This window comes from Myotis yumanensis, unplaced genomic scaffold (genome assembly GCF_028538775.1).
Source record: "Myotis yumanensis isolate MYYU_CA2020_CCGP unplaced genomic scaffold, mMyoYum1.0.hap1 SCAF_2, whole genome shotgun sequence".
Lineage (NCBI taxonomy): Eukaryota > Metazoa > Chordata > Mammalia > Chiroptera > Vespertilionidae > Myotis > Myotis yumanensis.
Genome location: NW_027223753.1, coordinates 13,073,984 through 13,096,738, shown reverse-complemented (window position 1 = coordinate 13,096,738; position 22,755 = coordinate 13,073,984). Strand labels below are relative to the sequence as shown.

The window sequence follows — 22,755 nt, the reverse complement described above, 5'->3', positions numbered from 1 at the left end:
GTGATAATATGTATCTGCACCTGCCATCCATCCCCTGCCGGAGGACCCACGCCTTCACCATGACCATGGATCCTCTTAGGAGAGACAGGAGCCTGTGGAAGCACAGAGCCCAGCGCCTCACAGGCTCTTACATGGGTTGATTGGGTGACTGCCTGAGCGAGCAAAGGAATGAATCTGCCAATGAAAGGTCTTTTTTCTCTGGTCAGAGAAGCTACCGGGAGAAGAATATTCCCTCAATTTTAGGATGGGGCTCCCTGGGTCCTGGGGAGGCGTCAGGGGTCACACACATACACATATACACACCCTCGTACATGTCCCCACAGGCCCCTCCGGCTCTGTCCCTGCCACCGCCATCCCAGCAGGATCCACACACACCGTTCAGGTCACGCCTCAGCTGGAGACCAAGAGCATAGGGGCCAGTGTGGAGTTCCATTGTGCCGTGCCTAACGACCAAGACACCCAGCTCCGCTGGGTCAAGGAAGGGGGTCAGCTGCCTCCTGGCCACAGTGTGCAGGATGGGGTGCTCCGGTGAGTGGGGATGGGGGCAGGACTGAACTTGGGCACCCCGGCCCCAGGTGTACAGCGGGGCTGTTAGAATACCTGCCTTCTTGGGGCTCCACGTAAAACAGTGTCCTTGGGCAAGTCACTTCACCTCTCTGACCTCAGTGTTACAGTGGGTTATGAGATCAAAATGAAATGATCTAAAGCACTTGACACAGTGCTTAGCATATGGAAGGCCTTTAGTAAAGAGTGGCCCATATTCGTGTTATTATATAGAGGAAAGAGAACAGGCTCTGTGGCCAGATATAGCCACATGATCCAGGTTGCAGCTCTGCAAATTGGTAACTTTTACCTTGAGTTCTAAACCATAAGATGTTAATCCAAAATGAGTGTGGTCATGCCACCATGCCTGCCACCCTGCCCACCTCACATGGTTTCTGGGGAACTGGAAGTGACACTGTGCTGATCTCTGGTGGCTTTGAACTCCCATGCAATTGCAAAGCATTCTCACCAATTACTTTTATTCACTGATGACTTACTATTTTTTTCTTTACAGAATCCAGAACTTGGACCAGAGCTGCCAAGGGACATATATTTGCCAGGCTTATGGACCATGGGGACAGGCCCAGGCCAGTGCCCAGCTAGTTGTCCAAGGTAAGATGGTGGTGTCAGGCCTCTGCCAAGAGCAGGGGACAGAGATGAGGAAAAAGGGACTGTGTTCCCTAGGAAGCCCCTTAAATGTTATGAATGAAGAGAATGATCCAATTGTATCATGCTGTGTCTGGCATAGAGTAAGAGGGTTGACAAGTATTGCAAGGGAAGAAGGAAGAAGGGAGATGGGTGGAGTGAGTGGGTGCTCAGACAAACCAATGAAGAATAACATTGGATACACAAGTGAGTAAGGAATAAACAAAAGAGCAAAGAGCGAGTGTGTTAATGAGTAAACGCTTCAAAAGGTGAATGAAGGCCCTTGCCGGTTTGACTCAGTGGATAGAGTCGGCCTGCGGACTGAAGGGTCCCAGGTTCGATTCCAGTCAAGGGCATGTACTTGGTTGCAGGCACATCCCCAGTAGGGGGTGTGCAGGAGGCAGCTGATTAATATTTCTCTCTCATCCATGTTTCTAACTCTCTATCCCTCTCCCTTCTCTGTAAAAAAAATCAATAAAATGTATATATATTTTAAAAAGTGAATGAAGAAACGAATGAACGCCTAGGGCTCCAGTGCTCACCTTTCCCGCACCCTCAGGCCAGGCCTGCAGCAGGTTGGCCTCACGCTGCCTTTGCCTCCTCCTCCCCCAGCCCTGCCCTCGGTGCTCATCAACATCCGGACCTCCGTGCAGACCGTGGTGGTCGGCCATGCTGTGGAGTTCGAGTGCCTGGCCATGGGTGACCCCAAGCCTCAAGTGACATGGAGCAAAGTTGGAGGACGCCTGCGGCCTGGCATCATGCAGAGCGGAGGCATCGTCAGGATTGCCCGCGTAGAGTTGGCCGACGCTGGACAGTACCGCTGCACCGCTACCAACGCCGCCGGCACCACCCAGTCCCATGTGCTGCTGCTCGTGCAAGGTGAGGGCCAGCAGGGACCTCCGTGGGGACTGGAGAGTGTGGCAGGGGTTTCTCATGCTGCCATCTCCTGCCTTGCCTGCCTGACTCTCCCTTTCCACTTTCCTGGAAAGTTTCAATTTTGTGTATTTAAGAGGCAGGTTTCATAAGAGTGGTGGCAGCAGGGGATAAACGTGAGTGTTCCTCTGGACCAGGCTGGGACTTGCAGGAAAAGGCTACCCCCAGGGGCGTCCAAGGAAAATGGATATGTAGTCCTTACCTACTGGAGCACCTGTTCTGATGAGGGAGACCTACAGCCCAGTCTGAGGGCTGAGACCTGTAAACACCAAACAGACATAAGAGAATAAAACAAGGGCAGTGGATGCAGAGCAGACACAAATCTGTGCTTTCTTCAAAGGCAATTCCTTTTCACCCCAAACCCTATGCCCTGCCCCCTAACTTCCTGACCCACACTGCCTTAGTACCTACCCCTTCTCAGGTCCCCTTCAACTCACCTGGCACCACTTTCTGGCCAGGTGTGTTGAAGAGTCTTGGGCTGTGGAGTCAAATGGACCTGTTCCTGGGCCCTGCCTCTGCCCGGTTCCACCTGTGCAACCAGGAATGAACACGTCAGGGCATAGGCTAGGCTCACAAACAATGGCTGTCATCCCGTTCATGGCCTCTGTCTCCTTCCTCCCTCTTAGCCTTGCCCCAGATCTCAACACCCCCAGAGGTCCGTGTGCCTGCTGGTTCTGCAGCCGCCTTCCCCTGCATGGCCTCTGGCTACCCTACTCCTGACATCAGCTGGAGCAAGGTAAAGGCCTGGCTGGGGACCAGTGGGCATGCCTGAGGGTCAGCGACCAGGTCTTCACCATCTCAGTGCCCCCAGGATCTGGCCCTGGCTTGGCACAGAGTGCTCAGGGTTTGAGGATGGGCCTGAGGCAGACATGAGAGATGGGCCCTATGGAGGTGCAGGCTAAGGCCAGGCAGGGTCCAAAGTGTGGGTGTGTTTGCAGCTGGATGGGAACCTGCCACCCGGCAGCCGCGTGGAGAACAACATGCTGCTGCTGCCCTCAGTTCAGCCCCAGGACGCAGGCACCTACGTCTGCACTGCCACTAACCGCCAGGGCAAGGTCAAAGCCTTTGCCGATCTGCACGTACCAGGTAAGACAGTACCCCCGGGATAGCAGGGCCCTGCCCACTGCCCGGTGGGCATCGTCTCTAACTCTGCCCTCTGCCAACAGAGCGGGTGGTGCCCTACTTCACGCAGACCCCCCACTCCTTCCTGCCACTGCCCGCCATCAAGGATGCCTACAGAAAGTTTGAGATCAAGATCACCTTCCGGCCTGACTCAGCTGATGGTGAGCAGGAGAGGAGCTGATTTGGGGGGGCCTGGTGTAACTGCCGTCATGTTATGAGCCCTGGTAGCCCCCAGTCCTCCTCACCTCCCTCAGCCCTCCCCTGTCCTGGAGTCCCCAGGCCTGCCGGGCCTCCCCTCTGGGCCCTCTCTCACGCCTCCTCTCTTCTCCATCCCCACCTCCATGACATCTCTCATCTAAGTCTCCCCATGGCCCCTCTGCCATCAGTGCATCGACACCCAGCCCTCCTGTCCCATCTTCCTGTTCTTATCTCTGCTCCATCTTCCCTCCTTCTCCCATCTCTCACCCTTTCCTCCTCTCTTCTCTCTCATCTGTCTCCTCCCACCTCTTGCGGGTCTCTGACTTTCACTGTCCAGGCCTCCTCCTCTACTCGGGTGAGTTCTGCCTCCATCACCTCGTTCAGGTAGACCCTACAGTGTGAGTGAAGCCAATTCAGTGTCTGCCTAGGAGCCGTCAGCAAGGCCTTCTGTTAGGGCACGTCCTGATATAGTGGGGAGGCTCTGGCTGTGTGGGGTGCCCCAGGGGAGGGACAGCTGTTAGAGTGGAGGGCTCGCAAGCGTGGGTGGTTCATTCTTGGGCTGGGCAGACAGGGAGCCCGTAACTGGTTGGGAGGCCCTTACATACCTGTGCCCCCCCCCAAGGGATGCTGCTGTACAATGGGCAGAAGCGGATCCCAGGCAGCTCCTCCAACTTGGCCAACAGGCTGCCCGACTTCATCTCCTTCGGCCTCGTGGGTGGGAGGCCCGAGTTCCGGTGAGACCCTCCCCCTCCCGATTTACAGGGGGCGGGGGGCTAGGGACTAGACTGCAGGACTTTAGTCAGACATACACCCCCTTTGCTGAGTTATACATGGAGGTTCTGGAGGAAGGAGATGCGGCCGTTACCCTCGGCGACCACCCGATCTGCTGGAGTAGGCACAGCATGCCCCCAGGTGGAGGAGGAAGCAGCCTGAGACTTGCACAGAAATACTCAGTGATGCTAAGTGCATCCTTAGGAGCTGGCACTGCTGCAGTCACTTGTTGAACACCTGCTATGTGCCGGCACTTGTGGGAATGTAGAGTCTAGTTGGGGAAGACCAGCCGTAAACAAAGATGGGAAGAAACAAGGTGATCTCAGAGGAACAGTGAGGCCAGGTGCTAGGCTGCAGGGCCTCAGAACCGGGCAACTAGAACCCTGGGGTCTACTCTGGATAAGTTCCCAGGGCAGGGGTGTGGGGGAAGAGAAGAGCTAGGGAAGGCACAGGGATGGGGCAAGCTGGGAGTGGGTAATGGGGTGGGCCACAAGGCAGGGACAGGAACTGGAGCAGGACTGCGGGAAATGGTGATGTCACCTTTGCCCAGGCTGCGCCCCCTGCCCAGCCCTTCTTACCAACCAGACATCCTCCCTCTCTTGCCCTGGCCCTGCCCCATGGAGTAGGTTTGACGCAGGCTCAGGCATGGCCACCATCCGCCACCCCACACCGCTGGTGCTGGGCCGGTTCCATACCGTGACCCTGCTGCGCAGCCTCACCCAGGGCTCCCTGATTGTAGGCAGCCTGGCCCCAGTCAACGGGACCTCCCAGGTGAGACCCAATCGATCCCCGTATTCCCAGCCCCAACCCCACCTCCACCCAGCCTGCTTGCCATTCCTGACCTTCCCACTCCCCAGGGCAAGTTCCAGGGCCTGGACCTGAATGAGGAGCTCTACCTGGGCGGCTACCCTGACTATGGCGCCATCCCCAAAGCGGGGCTGAGCAGCGGCTTCATAGGTGAGCTCCCTCCCCATCTCCCGCCCTGCCCAAGCCTTTCCAACGCCCATCGGAGCCTGGGAGGGCCCTGCGAAGTGTGGTTGGAATGAGCACCCCCACCTTTGTTCATCCACCTGCCCACCCCCCAGGCTGTGTCCGGGAGCTACAGATCCAGGGCGAGGAGATTGTCTTCCATGACCTCAACCTCACAGCGCATGGCATCTCCCACTGCCCCACCTGTCGGGACCAGCCTTGCCAGGTAACCCCACATCCCACGTGCCATCTGGCTGCCCCTGGCCACTGCCCTCAGCTGTGGCAGAGCCCTGTGGGGAGCGGGAGGGCCAATATTCTTGGCCTGATGTTTTGGGGTGCCTTACAGAACGGGGGCTGGTGCCAGGACTCGGAGAGCAGCAGCTACCTGTGCATCTGCCCAGCTGGCTTTACCGGGAGCCGCTGTGAGCACTCCCAGGCCCTGCACTGCCACCCAGGTTCGGACCCACCCCTCCTGATCACTGTCACCCTGGGGAACTTGTCTGTGCCCCTCATATCCACCTGTACCCCAGCTGCTACCTGTACTTACCACACGCTGTCACTCTTACCCAAGTACTTACCACTCCTCCTAGATACTGACCTCTATCACTGCCACCTAACACTCCCCTGCCCCCCATCTCTGCTACCCAAGTACCTACCCCCATTATGAGCCCAGGTACTCACCTCTCTCCCACCCGTGCAATCCAGGTAATTACCACCTTCCCATCCATTACCAAGGCACTCGCCCCATTAGCTGTCCCCATACTATTGCCCGGGTACAGTCTTTCAAGAACACGACAGACAGAGTCCTCATTCACTTCCCACCATGCGGTCCCGCTGCCCAGCCTCCTCTGGCCCTTGCTCTAATCCACTCCCCCTCCTTAGTCTGGCCAAGCCCTAGATAGCCGAGGCCCCTGGGATGCAATAGGTAGGGCTTTGGCATCAGGACTATACCCTCAATGTCCTTCTCGTGGCCTGTGTGTCCCCCAGAGGCCTGTGGGCCCGACGCTACCTGTGTAAACCGGCCCGATGGCCGAGGCTACAACTGCCGCTGTCACCTGGGCCGCTCCGGGCCCCGGTGTGAGGAAGGTGAGTAGAGCCCAACCTGAGACCCCCCAGCGATCCCAGTAAGGATGGGGGAAGCTGGGCAGGGGCCCTCTGAGGCCATGACGGGTCCTAGAATGGTAAAATGATGCCAGAGCCAGAGGGCCTCAAAGTCACCTGGCCAAGCTTCTGCGCAGTCCCAATCCCTTATGTGAGAGTCCCGCAAAGGGACTTGCCCATCTTATTAGGGATCCTTCCAGCCTGGTCTGCATGCGGGCGGGCCAGGAGTTTCTGTGTAGCCACAGCTGTTGCCTCACTGATCTCCAGCCCCTGGGACTAGAGAGTGAGGTGGGCAGGAATCCCAGAGTGAGGCTGAGTGATGGGACCCCTCCCGGGACTCTGGTCTTCCCACTGCCCCTGGCTGAGCTGTGGCTGCTGCAGGTGTGACCGTGACCACGCCCTCCATGTCGGGCACTGGCTCCTATCTGGTGCTGCCCGCCCTCACCAACATGCACCACGAGCTACGCCTGGACATTGAGTTCAAGCCGCTGGCACCCAACGGAATCCTGCTGTTCAGCGGGGGCAAGCGCGAGCCTGTGGAGGACTTCGTGTCCCTGGCGATGGTTGGTGGCCACCTGGAGTTCCGCTACGAGTTGGGGTCAGGTGAGCACTGGACACCACGTACAGATGGGCTCTAGGGGCCACGCTCTGTGCCCCCTTGGCTGCCTGTGCCCTGAGGAGGCTCAGAGGAATGAATTCAGAAGTCAGACCAATTGGAGTCCCCTGCTCCTTCACATTCCTTCTGTGTGTGTGACTTCAAGTCCCTACACCTCTCAGGTTCCTGTGGAACACCAGGAGGCTGACGGGAGTTCCCTGTCCCTGTGTGGGGTGGGCAGGGCAGGGGGCCGTCCGTGTGTCAGCCCTCCCGGCATCCTCCCTAGGGCTGGCTGTTCTGAGGAGCCCAGAGCCATTGGCCCTGGGCCGCTGGCACCGTGTGTCTGCCGAGCGCCTCAACAAGGACGGCAGCCTGCGGGTGGACGGCGGACGCCCTGTGCTGCGCTCCTCCCCGGGCAAGAGCCAAGGCCTCAACCTGCACACCCTCCTCTACCTCGGTGGCGTGGAGCCCTCGGTGCAGCTGTCCCCGGCCACCAACATTAGCACTCCCTTCCGTGGCTGCCTGGGTGAGGTGAGGAGCAGCTTCCAGAGGACAAGGAGGGGAGGGGTGCAAACCAGACTCCCCCACCTGCAGCTAGCTAAGGCCCTTGGGACCAGAAACTTCACCTGTGAGCCTCAGTTTCCTCCTCTGTAAAATGGGGTAATTACACCTCATTTGAAGGGTTGTACTGAGGATTGACTGTACTGATGGATGTTGGTGGCACACAGTAGGTGCTCCTGTTCCTCCCTTCCCTACCCTACAGTCCCCTGTTCCACTCAAATTCCAGCTTGGGTTCCCAGCTACCGCTCTACTGCATTCTCTCTGCTGGTACGCCCATGCCCACCTTCTGTGTGGTCTGAGTCCTTCAGTGTCCCCATGCCCACAGGTGTCAGTGAATGGAAAGCGGCTAGACCTCACCTACAGCTTCCTGGGCAGCCGGGGCATCGGGCAGTGCTATGACAGCTCCCCGTGTGAGCGCCAGCCTTGCCAGAACGGTGCCACGTGCTTTCCTGCTGGCGAGTTTGAGTTTCAGTGTCTATGTCGAGATGGCTTCAAAGGTGTGTGAGCTGCCCAGGCCCTGGGAGAGGGAGGGGCGGGAGGTGGTCAGCAGCAACTCCAGCTCGTGCCACTCACCTCTACCATGACCCGCAGGAGACCTCTGCGAGCATGAGGAGAACCCCTGCCAGCTCCGTGAGCCCTGTCTGCATGGGGGCACCTGCCAGGGCACCCACTGCCTCTGTCCCCCCGGCTTCTCTGGCCCCCGCTGCCAACAAGGTAACTGCCCCAGCTTCTCTCCATCCTTTTTTGGAGCTCTGGGGCGGGACAGCGTCTGTGCCCACTGACGGGACCCTGCCTTTCTCCATAGGCTCTAGACATGGCACCGCGGAATCCGACTGGCATCTTGAAGGCAGTGGGGGCAACGGTACGTACTTTCCAGAGAAGCTGAGTGGACTTGTCTCCTAGTTAGATTCGGGTCTCTCAGCTCCCGGTCCAGTTACCCCACACCTTTAATCCTGGCTCTAAACAGAACAGGTCCATGTGAGAGGCTCGCTGGGCACAAGTAGACTAAAGAAGAGCAAAGAAAGCCACACAGAGCTGGGTCCTACCATCTTGAACATTCACAGGCACTGTGCTAGCTGCTTTATAGCCATTATCTCACTTGTCACTACTGAGACAGGTGGTGGTGTCGTGGGTCAGAGCGTAGACTCTGGAGCCAGCCTGCCTGGCTGTGTGACTTTGAGTGGGTCACTTAACCTCTCTGTGCCTGTTTCCTCATGTGTACAATGGAGAGAAGTAACATCCTTCCACAGGGCTTTGGATAAAATATTGTGTGAGAGTAAAATTATTGAAAGTCTTTAAAATGCTTAGAACAACGCCTGGTACCTGGTGGATATATGATGTTAGCTTTTATGAATATCATATGTAAGTCATGGGATTATTATAAGGATCCAGTTCAATGAAATTATGTTTACAGCTGGATGCGAAACTCCCTGCACAGGGATTGGCACATAGTAGGTGCTCGGTAAATGTTAGCTGTTCTCCTCATCATTTGGTGGAGGGTAGCCAAGTATCCCCAACCCTTGCAGCTGCCAGGCCCACAGGGGCCGGCACTGGCCTGTGGGATGGGTCTGAGCAGGTAGGGCTGGGATGTTGGAGGTGCACACAGTATGGATGTTAGAGCCAAAAGGTCCAGGTTGCCATCCAGACTTCCTACTTCCTGGGCAAGTTACTCACCCCCGAGCCTGGCTTCCCATCTGGGAGATGGAAGGAACACAAATGTTCTGGATCTTTCAGGTGCCATGGACTTAGGTGACCAACTGTCCCAGTGTCCTGAGGGCTGAGGGGTTTCTTGAGCTGTGGGACTTTCAGAGCTAAAACCAGGAAAAGGACTTAGCAACTAGGGATGGACCTATTGACTGTTTAAAAAAAAAAAAACACACCCAGGCTGGCGTGGCTCAGTGGTTGTGTGTCAACCTATGAACCAGGAGGTCACGGTTTTATTCCCAGTCAGGGTGCATGCCTGGGGTGGGGGTTCAGTCCCCGGTAGTGTGTGTACAGGAGGCAGCTGGTCAGTGATTCTCTCCCATCATTGATGCTTCTATCTCTCTCTCTCTCCCTCTCCCTTCCTCTCTGAAATCAATAAAAATGTATTAAAATCAACAATCACAAAAATAGGAAACCAATTACACTGAAATAAGATGATCAAAATGTTTTAAATTTTCTCAACTGTAATCTATGTGCTGCTTCATCAACACATTAAATAACAAGATCTAGTGCTGGTCCTAACAGCTAACACAGTTCAATAAGCGTACACAGTGTTCTGAGATATTTGCACCCACTGCAATTCGAAAAGGAAATCTATTGGTGAGGAAGTCACAGGCCCTCCTGCTGCTCCTTTCCTTTGTTGCCTGCGTGCATAACTAGAGAAACTGCTAAATCCAGTGAGACGACAGTGAACATAGAACCCTAATGTGTTCTATCCAAGTCCGCAGGCCCCTGAATTCTGTCCACGCCCCCTGGGTCTCCAGGGCCTGCAGGTTCAGAGCCCCCTGGTCCTACATGACGGGGTGGAGGTAGGGTCAGAGGACCCGATGCCAGGTGGACACTCCGAGCAGGTGAGCAGCTGTCCCATAACCCCCTTTCTCCCGCAGATGCCCCAGGACAGTACGGAGCCTATTTCGACGACGGTGGCTTCCTAGCCCTCCCCAACTACGTCTTCCCCAGAAGGTGAGATGGGTGTTGGGAGAGCCTGTGAGCCCGGGGAGGGGAGTGGGAACCTGGGACTTCTGCCACCTCACCTGTCCACCTACCGCCCCCCCCCCCCCCCCCCAGCCTGCCCAGGGTGCCTGAGACCATCCAGCTGGAAGTTCGGACCAGCACAGCCAGCGGCCTCCTGCTCTGGCAGGGCATGGTGAGTGTGGGCATCCAGCAGGGCAGTGGGAAAGAAAAAGGCGGAGGCCACACCGTCAGGGGCCTCAGCTCTCCAGGCTGGGGACCCCAGACACCCTGTGCTTCCCTGGCAGGAGATGGGAGAGGCCAGCCAAGGGAAGGACTTCATCAGTCTCGGGCTTCAGGATGGGTACCTTGTCTTCAGGTGGGTTCTCTCCCTTCCCTGGCACCTTTCCCCTTCCCCCCCAACCCTATCCATAGCTTCCTGTCTGCTCAGCTCATGGCTCCTCCCACAAGGAGCTGCAGCTCCCAGTGTCACCCCACCCTCCCACACCCCCTCCTGTCTGCCCACCTCACCCCTCCCTGGGCCTGTGTGACCACAGCTACCAGCTGGGCAGCGGGGAAGCCCGCCTTGTCTCTGAGGACCCCATCAATGACGGCGAGTGGCATCGGGTGACGGCGCTGCGGTAAGGGAGGCCCCCCCCCCCCCCCGACACTGGGGAAGGGGCCCCACCACGTGTGGGGAGGCAGGCGGTGGGCTCTGGGGGGACAACTTGAAGCACAGACTTCAGGGCAGGACATGGGGGGGAAGCACCTACGGGTGGGTGAAACCTGGTGGGTGCTAGGAAGCTGGGGGGTGCAGGTCTCTTATCTGGGGGAAGGAAGGACTCCGGGTGCGGACTTCTCGAGTGTGTGGAAATGGGAGGGGCTCTTTGGGTCAGGAAGCTCGGAGGCCTGACCCAGTCCCGCCCTCACAGAGAGGGCCGGAGGGGCTCCATCCAGGTGGACGGTGAGGAGCTGGTCAGCGGCCAGTCCCCAGGCCCGAATGTGGCCGTCAACACCAAGGGCAGCATCTACGTCGGTGAGTCCTGGGTTGGGGCCTCGGTGCCAGAAGGGCTCCTGCAGATTCCAGCACACGCCCCCCTCTCCTCTGGGGCCCCTGGAGCTGACTGACAGGTCCTGTCCTCTCCCCCCACAGGCGGAGCCCCCAACGTGGCCACACTGACCGGGGGCAGGTTCTCCTCAGGCATCATGGGCTGTCTCAGGAACCTGGTGCTGCACTCGGCCGGGCCGGGCGCCCCGCCCCCACAGCCCCTGGACCTGCAGCACAACGCCCAGGAGGGGGCGAACACGCGGCCCTGCCCCTCATAGGCAGCTGCCTGCCCACAAGGACTCCTGGGCAGTGCCCCAGCCCCACATCGTCGAGTCTATTATTATTAATATTATTATTATGAATATTTTGTAAGAAACGGAGGCGATGCCACGCTTTGCTGCTACCGCCCTGGGCTGGACTGGAGGGTGGGCATGCCACCCCCCACCCAAACACACCTGGGCAAAGCCGCAGGCTGGGGAACAGGGCAGGCTGGCTGGGAGCAGGTGCCTCAGAGGGGCAGGCATGGTGGCTGAGTGGCCTCAGAAGTGCCCCCACGGCAGAGCCAGGCCGCCCATGTCTGCAGCCCTAGTCCCTACAAGAGCCAACTATGGCGTACAGCCCGGGTCCTCCCAGCCACTAGGAGCAGAGGGCGTCGCAATGGCCTTTGCCACCCTCCTCTGGGTAGCAGAAGCTCTTTAGTGCCAACTGTGGAGCAAAAGGCAGCTCACCCCTGGACAGGCAGCCCCCACCCCGTTAGCCCATGTCCCAGCCCCCCTCCACCTTCACCTCTGCCTGACCAGCTGGTCTGCATCCCCCCACCCAACACCTAGCCCAGGGCCCCCGCCCTCAGGTGCTACAGGGAAACTCCACCCCAGCTCCTACCAGGAGCTGCTGCAGGCCGAGCCCAGCACTGAGAGGGCCGCATCCCCCCACTGATCTGGAAGTGAAGGCCCAAGGGATATGGGGGGAGGAGGGTGTTGGTTGGAAAGAGCAAGTGCCTTGGGTGGGGGAAGCCAGGACTCATGACGGAGGGACAAGAAGGGGCCATGGCACCCCTGCCCCATCTGTGGGAACCTGAGGGCCCAACTGGGGACAAGCGCCCTCCCCACCAGTAGCTCCCCAGATGTTGGGTCAGGACGCCTGGCCTCTGTGTCCAGAAGGGACCTCCTGTGGTCTTTGTCTTGATCTTTCTTAATAAACGGTGCTATCCCCGCCAGGGCGGTCCCTGTGTCTTTGACTAGGGCTTCACTTGTGGGACTTGCGGGTGCACCAGAGCAGGGCAGATGAGGCCTGGGGGTGAGTCAGGGAAGCTTCAGGTGAGCGAGGCCCCTGCTCCCTGCCCTGGGCATGGAGGTCCTGCCCTTCACAGATCCAGCAGAGTGCCAGCCACAGCACGAGCTATGGGGCCGGTCACCTCCTGTGGCCTTCCCCAAACCCTGGGAGGCAGGGATCATCCCATTTTCCAGAGGAGCAGACTGAGTCTCAGAGGGTTACGTGACCTGCCCAAGGTCAGACAGTCCTCTGGGGGGTGGGGACAGACCCAGGGTCTGTCCGACCCAAGAGCCCACTGTCCATCCTCTGAAGCTGCAGCCTCTCTATGCATGGCCTCCCTGACCCTGGAAGGCTGTCCTACTCGGCCGCAGTCCACCAGGGGCCACCTGGCCAGAACATGTGTGACAGATGGTGCAGCTAAAGCAGAGGCCACGGGCACCAGCCCTCCAGGCCAGCTGGCTGGAGGAGCAACAGCACCAGAGGAGACCAATGAGGCCAGGAGCAGCGAGGAGGCCAGCGCCACCTTCTGTAGCCGGGGACCTGCAGGAGGAAAGGGAGAGTCCACTCAGGTCTCAGCCCCGGCCTGCTCCCCCGGTTCCCAACACCTGGAGAGGGACCGGTGTGATCTTGGTGGGAGGAGTGGGGGCAGGTGGTAACAAGACCATCTACCTTCCGCAGCTGCATCCTGTTGTGCACGGCCGCTACCTGCTGGGGGACTGCTCCCAGCTGCACTCTGGAGGGGGCCTGCTGACCCGGGAGCTGGGGAGACAGTCGGGGGCCTGGAGGTGTCAGCCTCTGTACTCTCCTCCTGGCTGGGCATCAGAGAGGGACCTGAGTGGGAAATAACAGCGCTAACACAGAACTGGGCTCCTAAGGCATGGCTATGTCTCCTTTAGTCCTTTCCAAACCTCTGTTTGTTACAATTAGTATTTCCATTGTAAGCTAGTAGATCAAGGAAGGGCGGCTAAGTCATTTGCCAGGTCACACAGCTGGAGTGATAGGGGAGGACTCGAACTCATGCAGTCTAGCTCCAGGGCCTGGAGTTTATGAATGGAGCTACTTCTGAGGAAGGAGGATGTGCACATATTCAGTGTTCTCTGTGCACCCAACACTGTGCTCAGTGCTGGGCCCTTTACCTACGGCGTTCCACTTAAAGTTTGTAACAACTCTGAAAAGTTAGGTTTATCCCCCCATTTCACAGATAAGGAAGCTGAGGCATGGAGGTTCATTCTTCCCCTCATTTGACTCATATTTCTCGAGCATCTACTACTATGCCCTAGGGACTGGGGATACAACAGTGAGCAAAATGGACAAAAATGTCTTCATGGAACTGGCAGTTCAGTGTGAGAAGACACAAAGGAACTTATGTCAAATGGAGATAAAATTAAGCAGGGAAAAGGGACAGGCATGTTGGCTAGGAGCAGGGCTGCTTTTTTTTAAAGTTGTGATGTATACCACAATAAACCATTAACCATTTTGTAAGTGTACCGTTGAGTGGTGTTAAGCACATTCACATTGCTGTGCAACCATCACCACCATCCATCTCCAGAACTCTTCATCTTGCAAAACTAAAACTCTGTCCCCATTAGATACTAATTCCCTATTCTCTTCCTCCCCACCCCCTCGCCGCCCCCCCCCACCCCAGCCCCTGGCAACCACCATTCTACTTTCAGTCTCTGAATTTGACTACTCTAGGTGTCTCATAGAAGTGGAATCATACAGCATTTATCCTTTTCTGTTTAGCCTATTTCAATTAGAGTGTCTTCAAGGTTTTAGACATGTTGAAATATCCTTTTTAGGGCTGAATAATACCCCATTGTGTGGCCACATCACATTTTGTTTATCCATTCACCTGTCCATGGACACAGCGTTGCTTTTTTTTGAAATTAAAGGGTCAGGAGAGAGCTCACTAAGAGTGAGGGTTAAGAAGAGACCCGTAGCCCTAGCTGATTTGGCTCAGTGGATAGAGCATCGGCCTGCGGACTGAAGGGTCCCGAGTTCGATTCCAGTCAAGGGCACATGCCTGGATTGTGGGTTTGATTCCCAATGTGGGGCATGCAGGAGGCAGCCGATCAATGATTCTCTGTCATCACTGGTGTTTCTATCTCTCTCTCTCCCTCTCCCTCCTCTCTGAAATCAATAAAAATATATATATTTTAAAAAGAGTCACACAACAGCTGTGGATCAGGAGTTCAGTTTTGGGCCAAGTTAAGTTTGAGATGCCACCTACACACCCACATGGAGATGAGCTGGGAGGTGGTTATATAACTAGAGTTCAAAGACATTCCAGCTGGTATGCGTTCTGCAGGAGACCACTGAGGGAATGAGTGTGGAGGATGGAAGAGGAGCGGATGTAGGGACTGGGCCTCATGGCACAAAGCACAGAGCGACAGGGGTGGCGAGGAACCTGCCAAGGGGACTGAGGAGGGAGTGTTCGGGGACCCGGGAAGCTGGATTCCACTCTGCCAGCGGCTTTTTTGTAGTAAACAACCTGTTCAGCCGTGTATGCCAGCCCTGTTGGGGGCAAGGGCACCTCCAGATTCTCAGAAGGACACTCCTGGGTGACCTGGTCTCCCTGGACTCAGAGGTCATTCCTGGTTATGTCATCACTGACTGTGACTTGGAGCCGTCGAGTCATTTCTCCTCCCTGGGCCCGTTTCCCCATCTGTGAAATGTGTGTCAGACTGGATCAGTAGTTTTCAAAGTAAGTCTTGAAAAAAAAAAAACAAAAAAAGAAAGAAAAGAGCCGAAACCGGTTTGGCTCAGTGGATAGAGCGTCGGCCTGCAGACTGAAAGGTCCCAGGTTCGATTCCGGTCAAGGGCATGTGCCTTGGTTGTGGGCACATCCCCAATAGGAGATGTGCAGGAGGCGGCTGATCGATGTTTCTCATCTGATCGATAGTTAGAGATGTTTCTAACTATCTCTCTCCCTTCCTCTCTGTAAAAAAATCAATAAAATATATTTTTTTAAAAAAAGAAAGAAAGAAAAGAAAAAAGTAAGTCTTGAGAGTCAAAGCCAGGTTCCTCACTGGGACATGGGGCCCGTCCTGTCCACTTAAACAGTGCATCTTTCCTTTAATGTCTTGGGCCGCTGTGCAAAGTCCCATTTAGGAAGAGCTTCCAGCACTAAAATATCATTTGAGCCCGGCCGGTGTGGCTCAGTGGTTGAGCATCAACCTATGAACCAGGAGGTCACTGTTCAATTCCTGGTCTGGGCACATGCCCAGGTTGCAGGCTCCATCCCCAGGAGGGGGTGCGCAGGAGGCAGCCAGTCAATGATTCTCTTTCATCATTGACGTTTCTATCTCTCTCTCCCTCTCTGAAGTCAACTTAAAAAAATTTTTTTTCTTTAAAAAATATTTGAAAGCAGCTGGATTAGATAATCTCTCATGTCATTCTGGCTCTAACTTGCTCTGATCCTCAGGTACTCTGTGGGCTGTGTGCACAGGTTTTCTAAAGTGATTCCCCACTACTGTGCTTCCCCTTGTTCTCTTCTGCCATGCCCCTGCCTCCGGCCTCCCCACCGAGGCCCTGCCCTGGGAGGGGGAGCTGGGCCCCCGCTTCCCTCCTCACTGCCCAGCAGGGCCCAGGCTGCACCCCATCACTGACCTCTGCGGTTGGCTGGTGGCCAGGAAGCCTGGTCACTGCGTGGCCACAGTTGTCCACGCCCCAGAGATCGCAAACCAGACTCAGGGGGATGCGCCCGCCATTCCCACAGCGGAAGTAGGGACCACGGGAGCCTGGGGTCCAAAGGGGAGGCATGTTATGAGGAACTTGGGCCAGTCCATAGCAAGCAGGATGGGTGGTCTTATAGTGAGAGAATGTGGGAGGTGGGAGAAGGCTGGTTCCATGTGCATGCAGACTCGAGAGTCTTAACTAGGCCCCTCTGCTGGTAGAGGAGAGGCGTGTGAACATGAGTGTGAGTTGTGTGGAAGTGTGCAAGGTGGTACTGTGAGTGTATGAGGTGTGTGATGTGAATTCCATGTGTGTGAGGTGTGTGGGTTGTGGATTGCAGTGTGGGTGTACAAGGTATGGAGTTGTATGTGTATGAGGTGTGAGTTGTGTACATGTACAGTGTGGGTGAGTGGGTGTGAGTGTGGGGCTGTGTGTGGGAGTGTGTGTGTCTGGTATGGGCAGCCATGGAAGCCAGATTTATGGGGTTAGCTCTTTGAGGCTGGAATGTCCCTTACCGTGACCACGACCAACCCCGCCACCACTCACCACCTCCTTCCCTCTTAGGACCCAATCCCCTCCATCTTCTAGGGCTCCCAGTGCCCTGTTGGTAGCCCAGGGCCGCAGTTACCCTAGCTTGGAGGCCCCGTCCTGGCCAACAGCCCTAACCCACCCAAACGGAAAGAGGTGACTTCTCCCATGAAGTCCACGCGGGGCTGGTGACCAGTCGCAGGCTGAGGAACTCCCCCGTGGACCTCACCGGGCCAGGGATGGTCAGGCCGCAGAGGGGGGTGTCCCGGGGCCGGGGCGCTCCTGGTGGACCCTCGGACCCTCGTAGAACTGCAGGTAGGAGCCAGGGGCGCAGGTGTCGGACAAGGATGCTGGGGTGAAAGCGTTGGGCTCCTGGGATGCCCGGGACGCCGAGGTCAGGCTGTAGACCAGGAAGAAGCGGAACTGGAAGCCGATCCTGTCACTGGGGCCGCCGCACGCAGCCAAAGCCCGAAGTCGGTGTCCTGGGACACGAAGTAGAAGGTGTCCTGGACCACGAAGTAGAAGGTGTCCTGGGCCACGAAGTAGAACCTGCGCAACGCAGAGTGCGAGCGCACAGCCCATCCCCCTGCCACCTCCGCCCAGCAGAGGTCCACCAGGCCGTGTTCCAAGCCTGGCTCTGCCTCCTGCTCACTGTGTGACCCTAACTAGGTCACTCACCCTCTCTGAGCCTCAGTTTCCTCATTGGTAAAATGGGGAGGATGAGCACGCAATCTCGGAATTTTTGTGAGGATTAAATAATTTATGCCCTCAATCTCTTATTCAAAAAATCCTCGAATATATTTCAGAATGTTCCAGATTTTAGAAAGAGAATATGATGTATTTACAGGGTGGGACAAAAGTAGCTTTACAGCTGCATTATTAATTATTATATTTTTAAAAATTTTTATTAATTTTTAGAGAGAAAGAAATATTGATTTGTTGTTCTGTTTATTTATGCATTCTTTGGTTGATTCTTGTATGTGCCCTGAACCTGCACCCTGGGCATATTGGGACGACGCTCTAACGGTTAGAGCATAACCAACTGAGCTACCTGGCCAGGGCTACTGCATTATTTTCCCATACGAGCAACTGTAAACCTACTTTTGCCCCATGCTGTATGGTATATACAGTCCTCCATGATCATTTTCTAGAGCAATTGTAAGAACATTTACCCTGAGAAAGACAAATGAAGCCTCCTGTCAGTTCAGATCAGGTGTTGCCAGTAAATTAGTTAAGGACAAATTTTGGTTTTAACAGCTTGTGTATTTTGGAGTTGAAACTAAAGGACTGTGGACATGAACGTGCTCAGTGCTTCAGACACTGCCTGGCATTTAGTGAGTGTGATAGCATGCAGGCTGTCATTGCTGCCTGAAGGATGAGGTAGACACAATTGGGTACCTGCCCACCTCACAGCCGTTCCCTCTCCTCGCAAAGAGAACTCTGATCTGCCCTAGCCGGTTTGGCTCAGTGGACAGAGCATCAGCCTACGGACTGAAGGGTTGGTCAAGGGCACAACATGCCCTGGGTTGCTGGTTCGATCCTCAGTAGGGGGCATCCAGGAGGCTACTAACCAATGATTCTCATCATTGATGTTTCTTTTCTTTTAAAGAAAAATATATTTAATATATTTTTCTTAATTTCAGAGAGGAAGGGAGAGGGAGAGAAAGATCAGAACATCAATGATGACAGAGAATCATTGATTGGCTGCCTCTTGCGCACCCTATATTGGGGATTGAGCCTGCAACCTGGGCATGTGCCCTTGACCGGAATCGAACCCAGGACCCTCCAGTCCACAGGCCGATGCTCTATCCACTGAGCCAAACTAGCTAGGGCCATTGATGTTTCTTATCTCTCTCTCCCTCTCCCATCCTCTCTCAAATCAAAAATACATTAGGGGAAAAAAAGAAGAAGAACCCTGATTTAACCTCAGCCCTCAGGGCGCCACATGCCAGTGTGGGGAATGAGAGTAGAGTTGGTGAACTGAGCACTTTCTGTGGGCCGGGCTGGCTAAGTGTCTTGCATGGTTTATCTCGTCCTTAATGCACGATAATCAATTCTCTTAAGGGGCAAGGGTCTACTATGATTCCCATCTTACTACTGAAGAACCTGAGACTTAGAGAGTTGAAACAATGATCTCAATGGTAGAAATGCAGGTAGAGGCAGAGCGAGTTTGTGATGCAAGCTTGTCTGACTCCACGGCCAGATCTGAGGGCTGTCACATCCCCCCCAGATCCCTGCTTCTGAGTGACTTGGAGCTCCGGTCTTCCAGAGGGGTTTGGGTAGACTTGGGGGTGCCAGGCAAGACCAGGCACAGGGCTTCCCAGCCTCCCCCACTCCAGGGGTCCCAGCCCATTAGGGTGAGTACTGACTGGGGAAACATTCTCTAAGGGTGGTGGGGCCTGAATCTCCTGCCCACCCCAGCCAAGTCCCTTTATACACACCTGTTTCCAGAGCAGACAGTCAGGGCGGCTGCCCCCAGCAGGAGCAGCCTTTGGGGGAGCTGCAGAAGATGGGCTTCCATCCAGCCCTGCTGTGCCCAGCAACAGGGCAAACCTGCAGAATCTTTGGTTTGGGGTCTTTGGGGAAAACCGGGTTTGGGGGCCTGGTCAGGCCAGTGGGGAGGCTGGCAGGATACAAGGGGCAAGGAGAGCCAAGTCCGCCAGCTCCTCCTCAGTGATCTTTGTGCTCTTCATTCTAGATCCTCCTTCAGATCAGGATTGTGTCTAGGGTTGTCATGGAGATTTGGGGCTGGGGCTGAGAAGGCTGGGAGGATGTCTGCTCACCCCCTGCCAGACAGGAACCAGGAAACTCAGGTCCTGGTCAGCCACAGGGCTTCTGGGAGAGGGACCCACAGCCCCAGAATGCTGCTGCCTTCCTGGATGAGTTGGCATGGCAGGGACTGAGCTTAAGAGAGGCCCAGGACACCAAAGGAAATTCTTTGAGGGCCTAGAGCAGGGGTGGGAAACCTTTTTTCTGCCAAGGGCCATTTGGATATTAATAACATCACTCCCAGGCCATACAAAATTATCAATTTTAAAATTAGCCCTAGCCGGTTTGGCTCAGTGGATAGAGTGTCAGCCTGGGACTGAAGGGTCCCAGGTTCGATTCAGGTCAAGGGCACATGCCTGGGTTGCAGGCTCCATCCCCAGTAGGGGGTGTGCAGGAGGCAGCCCATCAATGATTCTCTCTCATCATTGATGTTTCAATCTTCCTCTCTGAAATCAATAAAAATATATTTTTAAAAAATTCGCTGGCTATATTTGGTCAAACATTTAATTAACTCACCCTGATGCCTCGGCAGAGCCAGACCAAATGATTTTGTGGGTCATATATGGCCTGCTGGCCTAGAGAGATAGCAAATGGTGAAGGAGCACTGGGCCAGAGTCAGCTCTATTACAAAGTATTCCTGCCTCAGGGCCTTTGCACTCCCAGTTCCCTCCACCTGGAGTGCTCTTGCTCCATAGCTTTCTACGGCTGGCTTCTTTGGGTCATTCAGGTCTCAGGTCACATGTCACCTCCTCAGACCACACTTCTCAATCTGAATTAGCACTCTCCCTCCTTGACACTCAATCACATCAGCACTCAATAACATCAGCACTCACTGGAATTATTTTGCTTATTTTTATCTTGTATGTATTGCCTGTTGGCCCCCACTAAAATTGCATTCCATAACTGTCTTGTTGATCTCTGAACCCCTAGAGAAACTGGACAACCAATGGGTCCGGGCTGCCTGTCACTACTTGAGCCAGTTAAGCAGAGACACGGTTGAGTCATATATGAGCATTTATTCCAATACTGCTAACAAGTGGGAGAGCAGCAGGCCATCCACAAAATCTGCTCAATAACTCCTGATAAACCAGCTGCTTATATGGGGTAGGACAAAGGGAATAGGAATGGCTATGCATTGCAAATATGTTCTCCCATGAAGCAGGCTCTCTTTTCACTTTGTTGCTGGTTTCTTTTGCTGGGCAGAAGCTTTTTATTTCGATGTAGTCCCATTGATTTATTTTCTCTTTAGTTTCCTTTGCCCTAGGAGATGTATCAGTAAATATATTGCTATATATTTAAGATGTTTGAGATTGTGCTGCCTATGGTTTCTTCTGAGATTTTTATAGTTTCATTACTTACTTTAGGTCTTTTATCCATTTTGAGTTTATTCTTGTGTATGGTAGAAGTTGGTGGTCTAGTTTCATTTTTGTGCATGCACCTTTCCAATTTTCCCAACACCATTTATTTGAAGAGACTGTCTTTACTCCATTGCAGTTCTTGCCTTCTTTGTCAGATATTAATTGAGCATAATGGTTTGGGTCGATTTCTGGGGCCTCTGTTCTGTTCCGCTGATCTACATACCTGTTCTTGTGCCAGTACCAAGCAGTTTAGTATATAGTGGCTTTGTAGTATTACTTGATATCTTGTATTGTGATTCCTCCAACTTTGTTCTTCTTTCTCAAGATTGCTGCAGCTATTCGAGGTCTTTTTTGGTTTTATATAAATTTTTGGAGTGTTTGTTCTAGATCTGTGAAATATGTCATTGGTGTTTTAATCAGGGTTACATTGAATCTATTACATGGGGTAGGACGATGATATGGGGTTTGCCAATGATACAATCTATGTATCATTTTCCAATGATACATCTGATAAGGGGTTAACTTCCAAGATATATAAGGAGCTCATACAACTTAACAAAAGAAAGACAATTATCCCAATGAAAAAATGGGCAAAGAGCCTGACTGATGTGCATGGCTCAGTGGTTGAGCACGGACTATAGACCAGGAGGTCACGATTAGATTCCAGGTTAGGGCACATGCCCAGGCTGCAGGCTCAATCCTCAGGAGGGGACATGCAGGAGGAAGCCAATCAATGAGTCTCTCTCATCATTGATGTTTCTAGCTCTCTCTCTCCCTTCCTCTCTGAAATCAATAGAAATGTTTTTGTTGTTTTTTTAAAAAAAAAAGGGGGGCAAAGGACTTAAATAAGACACTTCTCCAAAGTGGACATACCGAAGGCCAAGAGACATGAAAAAATGCTCAGTCACTAATCATCTGAGAGATGCAAATTAAAATGACAGTGAAGTATCGCCTCATACCCGTCCTAATGGCTATCATCAACAAATCAACAAAAGACAAGTGTTGGTGAGGGTGTGGAGAAATGGGAACCCTATTACACTGTTGGTGGGAATGCAGACTGGTGCAAGCCACTGTGGAAAACAAAATGGAGTTTCCTTAAAATATTAAATATGGAACTCCCATTTGACCCATGATCCCACTTCTAGGAATATATCCTAAGAAACCCAAAATAGAGTCGGTCGGAGATGGCTTCTTCTAGCTCTAAGACAACAAATGTGGCATCATCTTCCCAGCCAAAAAGAGTGAGTCCTTGCCCTAGCTGGCGTGGCTCAGTGGATAGAGTGTCAGCCTGCGGACTGAAGGGTCCCGGGTTCGATTCCAGTCAGGGGCACATGGCCGAGTTGTGGGTTCTATCCCCTGAAGTAGGGGGCATGCAGAAGGCAGCGAGTCAATGATTCTCTCTCACCATGTTTCTATCTCTCTCTCTCCCTCTCTGAAATCAATTAAATATATTAAAAAAAAAAAAAAAAAAAAGACTGAGTCCTAAGCTGGAGCTTAGTCCACAGCAGATACAGGAGCTACGCCAAGCTTTTGATCTCTTCGATTCTGATGCAACTGGGACCATTGATGTTAGAGAGCTCAAGGTGGTGATGAGAGCAATGGGCTTTGAACCAAAGAAAGAAGAGATTATGAAGATGATAAGTGAAATTGATCCAGAAGGTACAGGAAAAATGAATTTCAATGACTTCTTGACTGTGATGACTCAAAAAATGTGCGAGAAAGATTCCAAAGAAGACATCCTGAAAGATTTCAAGCTCTTCGATGATGATGAAACTGGGACTATATCGTTCGACAATCTCAAACGTGTATCCAATGAGTTGGGTGAGAACATCACTGATGAGGAGCTGAAGGAAATGATTGATGAAGCTGATTGAGATGGAGACGGGAAAGTCAATGAGGAAGATTTCCTGCATATCATGAAAAAGACCAGCCTTTATAAAGAGTATTCTCTCCTGTTGCAAGCACACACAACTAGTTTTAGTGCCTGTTATTGTATGAAACCTGGTTTTTGA

General features: G+C 54.0%; 2 protein-coding genes and 1 pseudogene across 2 annotated transcripts in view; 2 read left to right on the top strand and 1 right to left on the bottom strand.

The window, feature by feature from the left end:
* Positions 1–12,357, top strand: part of HSPG2 (heparan sulfate proteoglycan 2) — a 98,276-nt gene extending 85,919 nt beyond the window's left edge. Inside the window, exons 76-98 of the mRNA XM_070404299.1 lie at positions 324–528; positions 1,058–1,155; positions 1,801–2,067; positions 2,748–2,857; positions 3,060–3,207; positions 3,288–3,404; positions 4,064–4,175; positions 4,839–4,983; positions 5,070–5,169; positions 5,298–5,407; positions 5,528–5,636; positions 6,169–6,267; positions 6,664–6,885; positions 7,164–7,408; positions 7,764–7,935; positions 8,030–8,152; positions 8,244–8,300; positions 10,030–10,105; positions 10,211–10,289; positions 10,402–10,472; positions 10,651–10,734; positions 11,026–11,129; positions 11,247–12,357. Of these exons, the coding sequence (XP_070260400.1) occupies positions 324–528; positions 1,058–1,155; positions 1,801–2,067; positions 2,748–2,857; positions 3,060–3,207; positions 3,288–3,404; positions 4,064–4,175; positions 4,839–4,983; positions 5,070–5,169; positions 5,298–5,407; positions 5,528–5,636; positions 6,169–6,267; positions 6,664–6,885; positions 7,164–7,408; positions 7,764–7,935; positions 8,030–8,152; positions 8,244–8,300; positions 10,030–10,105; positions 10,211–10,289; positions 10,402–10,472; positions 10,651–10,734; positions 11,026–11,129; positions 11,247–11,419 (3,026 nt within the window). The 3' untranslated portion in view covers positions 11,420–12,357. The remainder of the gene's footprint in view (positions 1–323; positions 529–1,057; positions 1,156–1,800; positions 2,068–2,747; positions 2,858–3,059; positions 3,208–3,287; positions 3,405–4,063; positions 4,176–4,838; positions 4,984–5,069; positions 5,170–5,297; positions 5,408–5,527; positions 5,637–6,168; positions 6,268–6,663; positions 6,886–7,163; positions 7,409–7,763; positions 7,936–8,029; positions 8,153–8,243; positions 8,301–10,029; positions 10,106–10,210; positions 10,290–10,401; positions 10,473–10,650; positions 10,735–11,025; positions 11,130–11,246) is intronic.
* LDLRAD2 (low density lipoprotein receptor class A domain containing 2) lies at positions 11,778–19,137 on the bottom strand. Its single transcript, XM_070403063.1, is given in 11 exon segments — positions 11,778–11,846; positions 12,775–12,953; positions 13,119–13,244; positions 16,023–16,061; positions 16,064–16,153; positions 16,759–16,806; positions 16,809–16,917; positions 16,920–17,059; positions 17,062–17,190; positions 17,193–17,253; positions 19,075–19,137. Coding segments are annotated over 11 exon segments (1,053 nt in total).
* Positions 19,138–22,206: 3,069 nt separating this feature from the next.
* On the top strand, positions 22,207–22,755 carry LOC139001552 (centrin-2-like; annotated as a pseudogene).